This window comes from Empidonax traillii, unplaced genomic scaffold (assembly GCF_003031625.1).
Source record: "Empidonax traillii isolate 1590-97213 ecotype Southwest subspecies unplaced genomic scaffold, ASM303162v1 scaffold93:size1158651, whole genome shotgun sequence".
NCBI classification, from domain to species: domain Eukaryota; kingdom Metazoa; phylum Chordata; class Aves; order Passeriformes; family Tyrannidae; genus Empidonax; species Empidonax traillii.
This window is the reverse complement of record NW_020955286.1, coordinates 458,031-470,673: the sequence shown is the minus strand read 5'-3', so window position 1 is coordinate 470,673 and position 12,643 is coordinate 458,031. Positions and strand designations below refer to the sequence as shown.

General features: G+C 39.3%; 1 protein-coding gene across 1 annotated transcript in view; it reads right to left on the bottom strand.

Annotated features, from left to right (window-relative positions):
• Window positions 1-7,785, bottom strand: part of LOC114056472 (cytosolic phospholipase A2 epsilon-like) — a 31,681-nt gene extending 23,896 nt beyond the window's left edge. Inside the window, exons 1-3 of the mRNA XM_027881682.1 lie at window positions 7,759-7,785; window positions 7,292-7,327; window positions 1,850-1,922 (exon numbers count right to left, since the gene is read on the bottom strand). Of these exons, the coding sequence (XP_027737483.1) occupies window positions 1,850-1,922; window positions 7,292-7,327; window positions 7,759-7,785 (136 nt within the window). The remainder of the gene's footprint in view (window positions 1-1,849; window positions 1,923-7,291; window positions 7,328-7,758) is intronic.
• Between the last annotated feature and the right edge of the window lie 4,858 nt (window positions 7,786-12,643).

The following is a 12,643-nucleotide window of genomic DNA, read 5'->3' as shown; positions in this document are numbered from 1 at the left end:
AAAATACAAAGTACTAAAGCCATCTGGTACAGCAGATCTGCCAGCAAGTTCAACGAAAAAAAGATTGCACGATTCTCTGTGGTAACAAGTGACTGTGAGCAAGTTGTTCCTGAGAAGGACAGCCACAAGAAACTGGAGCATAAGCAGCCAATCTACTGGAGTACACAAATGCACCAGTAATTGTGCATGTGGGTTGGTAGATGCAATTGCAGTGCTGGCCTGGTCAGATCACATATTTAGTTGGTGCAAAATACCATTTAGGCATTTGAACTTCTGGGTTTTGTTAAACAAAAAGTTATGCATGCAACTATAAGGCCCAAAGAGTGTATGTTTCTGTACGTAAAAATGGGTCTTAAATGTCATGGAAACCCAGAACTTCACATCTTAGAAGGTGCTCTCATCTAATGAACCAAGGGAAAACATAAATGAGTACAGTAGTATTACATTGTAAAAGATGCACGAGTGAGTAACCCAGAATACTACAAGTAAGTGTAGCAGAGATTTGTCCCCTGATAGTAATCAGCCATTCAAAAATACTGGTTTGAAATACAACTTCCATGTCATCTAACCACATCCCTCCTGCCAGAAACCACTGAATTCAACCTCTGATAAGTTTTCCCTCTATTCTTGACCCATCACACAAGTTAAAGTCTAAAAATATAGAATGGATTAACTAAAATTTACAGCTGATTTTCTTAGAAACTACAATGTGTTGCATGAAATTCTGAGTGTACCAAAAGAAAATTGATTTTGAGCCATGTTCAATGAGCTTTTAGGGAATATATTGTGGAGTTTTTGTTTTACACCTTTTGGTTTTATTCTTGTGGTCTTTAGATGTGAATTTTCTTTTTCTCTTTGTCTTCAATTCATGTTTTTCTTTCATGCCTTTCCAACCTCTTTAAACAGATGTTTCACTACTCACTTTTCTCCATTAAAGTGATTAAGTGACATAACTGCATTTTGAAAGGCATCTGAACAAGTCTCTGTACACCTAGAAGAGTGTGTTATTGAGGACCCACATTTGTGTAATAATAGTAGTGAGGAAGATCTTCAATGAATTGGAAAATTCAAAATTAAGCCAGTCCTTCCCCTGGGTGAGTCAGTGTCAGATCTGGACAGCAAACAAGATGTTCTTTCCATCTTTTGCAAGTGTCATTTTCCAACTGAGGGTTTCATTTAAAATTTGCTGCCACACACTCTGGTTCAACAGGCCAATGCTCACCACTCTGCAGAGCAGAGACCATGAATTGTTATAGTGCTTTTCTCAGCTGGATGTCACCAGACTCCCTAAACTTCCCTACTTCTTCTGTCCTGGGCTCTTCTCACTATTAATTCTTGTTCTGTGAATTGGTTATGACATTTTTCTCCTGTAGTCTCATAACTTCTTGCATGTTTATAAATTCTGCAGAAGCAATAGAATGTTTTTGCTTGTACTTCTGTTATTTTCATAGGCTTTCCTGCTAGTACTGATTTTATGTCTGCATTACCAGTTCTCTCCCTTCTTCTACCCAGAAATTCTGTAGGAAATACTCAGGTTTCTTACTTAAAAACACAAGAATTTACATTGTTTACTGAACAGCCCTCTGATCAGCAGCTAAGTGAGATGTCAGAAGGGTAAGAAATATTTCTCATACACTGAGGTATGAATAAAAGACATAAAATGCATCACCTTGCTTGAGTCAGTCTCTTAAACTGAAGAACAGAAAGCAACATTTCAAACTAAAAATAATTCTTCAAACGTGCAGTTATATATCTTGTTTATTCCTACACAATTTGAGAACAATTACACTGTCCAAATATTGTCTTTAAGGAGTTATGTGAAACATCCAGCAAAAGCAGAAGTACTCACGCAAGTCTGCCTTCCGGGCATTCTTCACTCTTAGTATTTTTACAGTGAGCAAGTTGAAAGGAGATACAGGTGCCTACACAAAAATTAAAAAAAAATTAAAAATATGACATTATTATTATTATACTCTATAGCCAGAGATTACTGTGACCCTTAAGTTCTACAGGATACAGGTAAAGGACACAGATAAAACAAGGGTTTTAAGGTTGAGCCCATATAATTTTGCAAACCAACTGGAACAGTTGGAAAACTGTGGACATTTTTGGTACAGAATTCTCTTCAGGCCTAAAATAGAAGCAACAGATTTCAAAATCACATATGAGTTGAGAATAGGTGCTAAGAGTTTGATTTGAAAAAGATAATTTCTTTATAACACTGCTTCATTATTACCGCAATAAACATCCCTACAGCATATACATGGATGCCCTCACCTCTTCCACACCACTACCTGCAGTGGGACAGACTAGGACACCAAACACTGTCAGAGTAGCTGTGCAAACAGAGATAAGGGGCTACCATGCACCAGCAAAAGCTTCCTCAGCAGCACAAGCTCAACTGCACAGCCTAAAATGCCAGAAATGCAGCTGACAGTGATGAGATACTTCTCACGAAGACTCTGATCCCCCTGTGGTCTTCAGCCCTCATCCCCTCCAGAAAGTTACAAAAGTCATCCCAGAGATGATCTTGGGATTTAACTCTTAACTCCACTAGATATCAGACACCTTGGGCTCAGACATAGCAAGTCTACAATAAGTCATAACTTCCATGGCTCATACTAATGTGCCTTCATATTCCTCAGGTTATAAATTAACCCTTACCCCATTTCACCTTGGAGACAACTACTTTCTCTCTCCCACAACATCTCCTCTATTTCATATATACCATCTTTCCTTTTAAAACCACTGTATGTATAGATATAATTTCTCTCAGCTTAAATTGGTATTGCTCTCTTGCTTAAATTGGTATTTAGCTTTGCATTTACTGATTCTGTTTTAGAACAGAAACAGATTTTCTTATGCCCAAAAACTGATCTAATCTTTCTATCTGCACCAGATAGTAAGAACAGATACTAACGCTACCCAAAAACCCTCTCACTCTTGTATTCATAGATACACTATATGCTTGTAAAGATGAACACATAGGGTTTATTACTTAATATAGGCATCAGAAGTGCCTTTATTAATCATAAGCAGCAAAAGTAAAACTGAGTTACTGATGTTAACTAATAAAATGTACCCTGCTATTATTTCCTCCATACATGCTATACGTTTTGCCAAACCATTTGTCCTTCCAGGAGTATCACAAGGCTTATCCTCAAGTGTTTCACAATGCTTTGAAAAAGTGTCAAGCAACTGGGACGATGACACTGGACACCAATACAGTGTAATGAAGCAGGTCCTTGTCCTCACCAGTGAAAACCTCAGCACCTCTGATAAGGCAGCAGAGATGAAGAACAGCCTCCAAGAAATAGCCTGGGTAATCTCTAGTGTATCTTCTTGCAATTCCCTTTGGGGTGGCAAGAGGCCTGATGATGTAAAGTTGACGGACAGTGAGACAGTAGCAGGAAGGTCACAGCAGTCACCAATCTGAGCACCTTTTTTCTACGTTATCTGACCTGACCAAATTCTAGCACAGGGCACAGTTTGTAAGCCCTTGAATTTTCAGCTGTGGGACATTTCAGCAGTCTCAAAGAATATATCACACCATTATGTGCTCCATTATCCCAAACATGGCCACAAAGGATAACTTGGATAGACACACCTTGAAAGAAGAAAATTAGTTATTTGGGGAGGGGGGGCGGCAAAAAAGGATTGCAGTCTTCCATTAAAAGCAATCAAAAGACATCATCCCAGACTGTATAGTTGAAATGCCACAACTACTTTTCTATATGCAATAAATAGAACTGGGTAAAACACAGAAGCACTCCTAGGCACAGGAACCAACAGCCAAGGCTCGTCACCCCTGCCAAATCTATTGACATTTGCCACAATTATTGCTTTCCCACCAAATAAATGATAAAATATTTTTTTCCTCAGACCTGTCATTTCAGCAGAAGAGGTGGAACCTGTCTCTTATCCAGAAAGGGTAAGGCTTGAATCCCTTGACTATAGAAGAATGGACTTCAGCAGAAGTTCCCGATCCCAGGGAAGTGCTATTAACAACTAGGCTTGGCCTCATTTTAAAGGAATAACCTTTGCTCTGCCCTTTGAAAACAAGCATCTGGACCTTTGCTTTGTGAATCTCCAGTGGACAGTGGTATCTACCTGAAGCCAAGTGGCACACAGAGATGGGAACTATGAAAGGTGTTCCTGTTCTTAGCTGTCCCTTTTACCTGGATGTATCTATTTATGCAGTTCCCTGCTCAGGTCTTACAATTTCCATTCCAGTGTATCTTAGTCTCTAAACTTAAGGAAGCAACCCTCAGTGTTTCACTGCAAGCTGTGGAGTCTGTTCCCCTACTAGAGTCTTGGAAGTCAGATCTTAGAGCTCCTATCTTTTAGGTGCTTGAATGCTTTGTCATGTCTAGCTGTCAGCGACTTGCTCAAAGTCACACAGAAAAACTAGGGGAGCATATCTGAAGCTGGGTAATCTGCTGGTAGTTGGCAAGGACTTCCACATCTTTCCCTTTAATGTGATGATGCCCATATCACAGGTTGGATAAGTTCTGAGGCCAGAAGCCTCCCAGGTCAGTTATTACACACACTTCAACTTTCAGCTTCTATATTTATTTCATCTGTGACATGATTCCTACCTCATAAACCGGAAACACAAGCCAGGCATTTTAATAATCACTTTTGAAACTACTTAAATATATGAGGTTGCAAATGGGAGTCTCGGTCACACTATCCTACGTCAGATAAAAATTCAATTAAGTCCTGTGGCACACTTGTGCAATCCTTACATATCTAGTCCATGGGAAGTCAATAGGAGTGTTCACATACGTGAGTGCTCATCCATATGAATAAGTTACATAACTGGGCTCTAAACTGCTCTATTTTAGTAAAATTCCAAGCTTAAAAGTTTTACATGGATTTTTTCCCTAGAGGAGACTAGAGTGAAACTTGCACAGTGTTCCCAATTTATATCAAGATAAAAGATAGTTATTAAAGCACACATCTATTTGGAGCAGAGCACTCTTCCCTTAACTTTCCCATCAAAAAGAAATAGAAATCTCATCAGTACTTTAAAAGCTATGAACACCAGCACAGAAATCACTCCCCCTGTCAGAAAGAGTGGCAGGGCTTTAAAACACAGGTCACTGCCTTGCTTCTGACCTTGGTCAGGTATGTGGCACCTTTTAACTTCAAAGAGTTTTGAAGCCTCAAACGCAGGCAGGATTTCACTGCATTGCTGTGGCTACCACCCCTTGCAAGGTCAAATGCATAAGAAAGACTTTTCCTCGTACTGCATATTGTGTATTTATTTCAGTCATTTTAAAATATCTCATAGCTGGGTCTTATTAGGTCAGTAGAAGTTGCTGAGGTTGTTCCAGAATAAAAACAAATGCAACAGCAGTGACTCAATGCCTGCTTCTTTCCAAGAGCTATGTAAAACTTCTGTGGTTTCAGACTGCAATTTTCATGTGGGTTTTTTGTTTCTTCTCTTCCTGTTTGGAGCTCTAGAACCAGATTTGTGTGTTAGAATAAATCCAAATCTTAGGAGAGAAATCAAGTCAAGCATTTCCATAGTTTGATGTGGTTTTTTTCCTCAAGACCATGGTAGTGTTTATTAATTTGATATGTCATAGTAATCTGGGTGATCTAAAAAGTGTTACTTTTTTTACTATCAGCATAAGGGCACTACCAAAATTTTCTCACCAAGTATTTTACATATTCCCCTTAATTTATATAGCCACTCAAATTGAAATCACACACAACCCATGAGTTGCCCTGAAACTGACTCTGAAAATGAAAACTCGTTTCTTTAATGGAGCCACTGAGCAACAAAAAACAATTCAGGTAAACTAAGTTTATATATTTATCATAAATACCAACTTTCATAGCGGGGAGGGGGGGAAGGAGGAAAAAAAAAAAAAAGTTCAGGTCCTTCCTGATTTTTACCTCTGTGAGTCTTGGAGATTCAGGGCAACAAGAAGGGCCTCTGGGTCTTACTCTAAATTGTACATACTGTAGTCAGGACAGTTCTGCCACCCTAAATATACCCTGAAGATTAGAAGCACAATCTAAAGCCACAGAACTGTATAGGTTTCACACCTACTAACAAAGTCAAAAGCGCAAAGCCTAAAAAAATGCTGATTGATCCTCTAAACACAGGCTAGTTTTACAGGACTAAAAGTATCAATTTTTATGATTCTAGCATACTTCTTCGGGCTGCAAGACTATACACAGAGGTCTACACATTTTAAAAGCTAGTTTTTGAAGAAATTCTGCAAAGTTTTTTTGATTTACCACAGCATTTCATCTTGAACAGAGAAGGCTCTCAGGCACAATCGGGCATCAGATACTGTCAATAACAACAAATCTTCACAAGGCAGACTGAATTTACCACCACTGAAGAGAATCTCTGAATCACATAAATGGAATCAAAGCCCAAAACAAACTAGTCTGGGAAACCTCCATGTCACTAAAGCCGGAACAAGAGTCCATCTTTCTGACTATAGATTCCCAGAGAGTTACAACTGATATGGCAGACCCAAACCCACTGCACATGTCAGAAGACAGACCCATCCTGGGGCCACTGCCATTGTTCCACTTCACTGGCTCATAGTAGCTTATCTGATATATTTTCCTCTATGCTAATACCTCTTAACATAAATGTTTGCTAATTGCCCAGGGAGTTTTCCTTTGCCTGTGCCAAGAATTCATCCTCAATTCAGCCTTTACAAGACACCTTTTGCTCTTCTTTTGGATTCAGAGAAGTCTGGGCACTGTTCCCACTCCTACTTGACTAGATGAGATCAGGCTTCTCAGGAGTCTGAACATAACACACTTATTCTGCAGTTTTACCTGTTCTGACATTATTCTTTTAAACACCATGTTACACAGAGAATTGCAAGCTCTATGACAGATCATTACACTGCAAAGAAAGACTACAAGAAATAACAGAACACTAAGAACAATTGAGAGACCCATTTGAAAGGTCTTCTTATGAAGGATAAAAGTATAAGACAAGGTGGTGTTTCAGCCAGAGAAATCAAACGCCCTCAAAAAGAGGGAAGAATTGAAAATTAATATAGGTGAAGTACAAACCAGGCCAGATAAAGTGCAACACAGACATCATAAGCATCAGACACCAACAGAGATCAGACTATTTAGAGCTAACACAAAGCCATGGCAATATTTAATCTGCAAAGTTGAACTTGCAGTTCAGCTTTAAACACTCGGTAAAAATTGCCCCGAGCCATTGAATTCCTAACATTTTTTCTGGTGATCTACATTCAGCACTGGACAGCATTTAATGAAGGGCCAGCTAATTGCTACCTACCGTTCTCAACGCTGGTGCTGAGGTGCCCGTAAAAGTCTAGGAAAAATAACACAATGCAAAGTTAAGAAAACTAAACTACATGTTAAATGTTTACTTTAGGTTGACATTTCAAAATATCTCACATTCAAATCCATATTTAAAACTATGCTCATTAATGACATTCGTTAGGTGCTTTACCAACCACCATCACAACTCTCTGTCAGCTTCTTATTTCCTTGACATGAAGCTTTTTTTTTTTTTTTTTTTTAAGGAAGCACAATAAGTAATATAAGCCCTAAAAAGTAGTTTGAAAGTGCTGGCGTGCCATGAGGTTCTATAAAAGGCTAGACTAAAAAAGCCATCATTGCAACAGCATCTGAGGAAAAGCAAAATAGATATACCCATAAAATTTGAACCACTTGTTCTCCACTGCGATCAACTTCACTGGAAGTTTCACTTTATGCTGGCTATCGGCTTCTCTTGCTTACCTCATTTGAACTTAAATTTGATCCCATTGCAGGCCCGGTTGCATATAAGTCCAATATCAAAAGTCACTGAGTCGTACGGCTGGCAGGAGCTCCTCATGCAGGTTAGGGGTGGAGGAATAGGGATTTTATGATGAGGCGCTCCCGCCCCACCCCTTCATTATTTCCAGTCATTAGGCAGTCCCCTCCCTGATTCCTGCAGCCTATTAGAGCACCTCAACTGAGTCAGCAGAATAAAGAGCGACTCCTTTTCTACCCACTGTGATGTTTTGGGAGGACACTGAAGCCCTTTTCTGCCCAGGGTTGGCTTCTTGAAATATTACTGCAAATGAAACATTTTGCATTCATGCAACAGCTCTAACCTCCAAGCAAAGTGCTTCTGACTAATTAAATCACAACTTTTGGAGGATCTCTACACTGCCACCAGCATACTGCAGGGTAGTAGAGAGAGATGTCAACAGCTTCTTGCCAAACCATAAACTCAAATACCTACAGCAGTCTTCCCATAGCAGCACAGTTGAGCTAGGTAAGCCCTGCCAGTCAGCAGGGTGAGTTACTCCATTGTGATGGCAAAATCTAAGTGACTACAGGACCCAAACTCCCCTAAAACTACTACGGGCATCTCTGTGCCACACTTGGCAACCTCAACACATGCTCAATATTCTTCTCCTGGGTAAGCATTGTACATGCAGGGAAAAAAGTTAATTAATGTCCAGAAATCTCACAGTTTTATCTTAAATCAAACAAGGTGGAAGGGAGGAGCTATAAGCAGCAGGTGAAACTTGGGGGTGGAAGGGTGAGGCAGGAGAGAGGGTTGTGCTCTCCTGCGTGGGCCAAGGGAGAACAGCACTTCACCCATCCCCAGAGCTTACTTCAAAGGGATCTGTGTGTGCTGGCTCTCACAGTGAGTCCAGCAGGCACTGTGGGGGAAACAGCAGGGCACAAAACCCTCCCTGACTGCTCTTCCTCACCCCGGTGTGCGGTGACTCACTGCCTGTAAGGCAGTGTGTTAGAGTGGCCCTAAACTAACACACATGTGCAGGCTGGTAGAGTTAGGAGCATGCAAGACCAGATTCAGGCTCTGCCACACTCTTCCTGCTCCCTCTGCTTGATGACAGGAGGCAGTACTCACCTTTGCACCATGAGATCCAAGTGATTATTTTTAAATCAATCCGATTGATAGTGATGAATAATTTAATTCATGCAGGTAAAGAAAGTAACTTTTCAAACTGCAGTGGATGTCACCTAAATGAACTTGCCTGTGCCATGGAGGCCAGTATCAAAATAATTCTGCACAGAGAAAGAGAGGAGGTGTTGTCCAAGAATGTCACTAGAGTAAAATCAATCTCTACCCCAAAAACAAAATATCTCCCTTAACTTATATCTTGATTACTTTATATCTGTGTTCAATACTTATGAGCAAATTCAGGTGGAGCAGTCACAGCTGAAAACCACTTATTGCACTCTTGCAAAACTAGTCTTTCCAGCTTTTGAAAGAAGAATATTTTCCTGGAAATATTGCAGTATTAAAATCTAAAGTAGGAATCTACTGTTCTTAAAAATATCTGTAAAACCTCCTCTATCAAAAGAAAGAGAGTAGGCTATCCAGCTCATTTTCTCCAAGTTGTCCCAGGCAGATATAGGTACCTATACATATTTATACCGTTCCAATTGTTTCACAGTCGATACAAGACTTCCTGACATTACATTCTCTTATCCAGACTGTTTTTAAGATCTGTAAATGCGACACCACAATGCAGAAAATTATTCCAGAGTCAGTGCATCTTGTCCACTGAATGGTTTGCTGATGTTCAGATTATGTTTTCTTTTTCTCATAATAATGTTATCATTGCCATATCCAAAACATATTCCTAAATAATTCACTCTCTCCTACTCCTGACCACCTTCAACTTCTGCAGCGGATCTTTTCTCCCTTAACCACTACTTGTCCAAATCACACAAGACGACTTTGGAATATAATCTCTTTGAAGGCTTTGTGCCAATCAAGAATAATGATCTCAACAGTTTTTCAGCCATGCAGTGAATTCATGATAGAACTAAGCACTGGATGTTCATAACACCTATAACAGTAAGTCCTTGTCATCACTGAGAAAACTTGGTTTATTAACTGGTTTATTCTACTACACAGTCTGCTTTAAAAAAAAAAAAAAAAATTCAGTAATTTACAATTTGTCCCACTGGAGTTTGAGAGGCAGAAATGTGTCCCCAGGATTGTTATTTCAAAAAGATTGCTACTTCAAAGGTCATATATCATCTTGAGGTTTTTACATTTTTCTTTAGTTCTTCCACAATTCAAGGAGAATTACAAAGACAACCATCAAGCATGCATTACACTCTTCTCTTTTTAAAGATTAGAGAGACTGTGTAACTGATGAGGGAACACTCAGCAGTCTGCTGAGCAATAACAAGGAAAGTAAAAAGGAAGATATAGTTTTCCTCTGCTCTTTATGCACTTTGCAGTGCACACATACATGGACACGATTTCGTATCTGTGTATTTATTAAATTAATTAATTAATATTTGCAAACTGGAGCAAATATAAATATCCCAATGATCCGAGGCAGTCAAAATTCACCTAAACTAGCCTAATGCAAGTACTAGTTCCACCAGCATGACATGCAAATAATTGTATATCTAACTGCAATAGGTTGTAGGTAGGAATAACACCTGCTTTCAATATCCCACAATTACCTTATATACCCCTTTGTCACATTCAGATAATGCAGGACTACAGAAATGTATGACTGATGGGGGATTTCATATTATTGCAAGAGAACAGAATCCTTTTACCACCCTTGGGATGACAATGGGAGTGGTCATCATTTAAAAACTTTGAATGTAACAAGATGGGTAAATATACAAAAAACATGCTAGAGGCATTAATAAAATGATAGCCAGATGTCACAGTAGAAAATAATTACTCAGAATTATCACATAGAGCAAATTAACAAACATAGTGTCAGATATTCCCTGGGTATCGCTTTTCAGTTTGTTTTTGTTTTTCTTTCTTTTTTTTTTTTTTTTTTTTAATGTTTCCACAAGCTACAAAATCCACAAAGACCTAATCAGGCTAATCAAACCAGAGCAAACAGTCCAAGTCAAACTCCAGTTGCACAAAGGACCTAAGCTTAATAATCTCCACAGACAAGATTTACCATGGATGAAAACTGTCACTTTCCCTCCCTATGTGTCAGATTTCAGACTCTGAAAAATGCAGCTTTGGCCAGATAATTTTTGGCTGTCACTAATTTAAAGCAACTCATTGGTTTTAAAAAGAAAAACAAGAAACTAAACCCCCAAACTGAAAACAAACAAACCCACACCCCCATATACATATATTTATGTATTTTTATATATATAATTTTCACATTAATATGTTGGCATTTTATTTTCATGTTTCTACTTAACTCACCCTCAAAACACCTGTTCTTCAATACTCAGCAGTATTTTGTATCACATAAGGTCAAAAATAAGATTACATTAAATGCAAAAAGGACTTCCAAAAAAAGTATTCATGGAGAAGGTGACAGAGGGCACAAGTTAGAGTAAAAGAAGTCTGAAAAAAACCTTATCATCCATTTCTAAGCAGGAGAGAACTTCAATCTGAATCTGAATTTAAATTCCTGAGAATGAAAAGTGCAAAACCAGTCACTGAAGTGAGAGATGACACTGGCTGAGGGGGTGAGGGTATTATATTTTCGCTTGAGACACTATTCTGATTATGACATACACGCAAGAGGACTTCTGCCTTCAAAAGACTATTGAGAAACTTGATTAAAACAATTCCACATGCCTTCAATATGTTTTAGAGAGATAAAATCTCGCTCTTCCTACTCACTCAGATGAAGCAATTGGGCTGCTTTGCCATCCAAAAATCATCACTAAAGTGTTGGCCCATCTGTTACCAATACATGCAACCCTCCCTTCAGACTTGTTGCAATAGAATTTCAAATCCAATCCTTGCCTCAAAAAGCAGTAGTTCACGACCTTTATCTCTGCCTCTCCTTGTGCTCTGCAGAGCTGAGCATCCAGCAGCACCTCTTTTTACCTTTGCAGGAACACTCAGAGGTTACCTGACCTTTGCAGGTTCATTCAACATTTCAAGCATTCAAGCAGCTTTTTTGCTGCCCTACCTCCATCAGACCACAGGTGTGAGGAACACCAGCACCAGCCTGTGTCAGCTAATTACCCAATAATTAGTTTGTCATAAATGTGACAAGACACATAGCCCACGACCTTTACAGGGAAATCTAGAGCCAATTTCAATCTGAACCAATTCTGAGAATATCAGGAAGTCACCTCATGTTACCAGCTAATTAAGGGGGTAACTTCATCCACAGTCAGCCTGAGAGACTTTGAGCCCTAATGGAGACTTCAAAGATTCAGAGTTAATTGTTTCCAGTATCATACCACTACATTTAGCAGAGCTTGTGTGACAGGTCACAAACAGGTGTTTCCAAAAAAAAGAAATTGTTGCTGACCTACCTGGATCTTAAATAGAGCAATTACATCAATGCTGAATCACTTTGAAAAATCCAGCTGATATGTCACCGAGCCTCAGCTCCTTCCTTAAAAACACCACCAGTAATACTGAATGTCTCTCCTCTGTTATTTTTGATGAATAGCTGGCAAGTCACCCAAACAAACATCTCTTCCCCTGTCCTTTTATGCTGCCTTTCACCATCACATCACAGGCAAGATGATGAGGTATTGCTGCAATGGGAACAACATGGGCAGGTTTTAATAGAACTTAAAAAGAAGCCTTTCCTTCCCCAGACAAGAAGGCAAATGAGTCCATTTTGGAGGAAACTCACCAACCACCAAGGTAAGACCACCGAGCTTGGGTCTCCCAGGGAAAGTGTTAGTC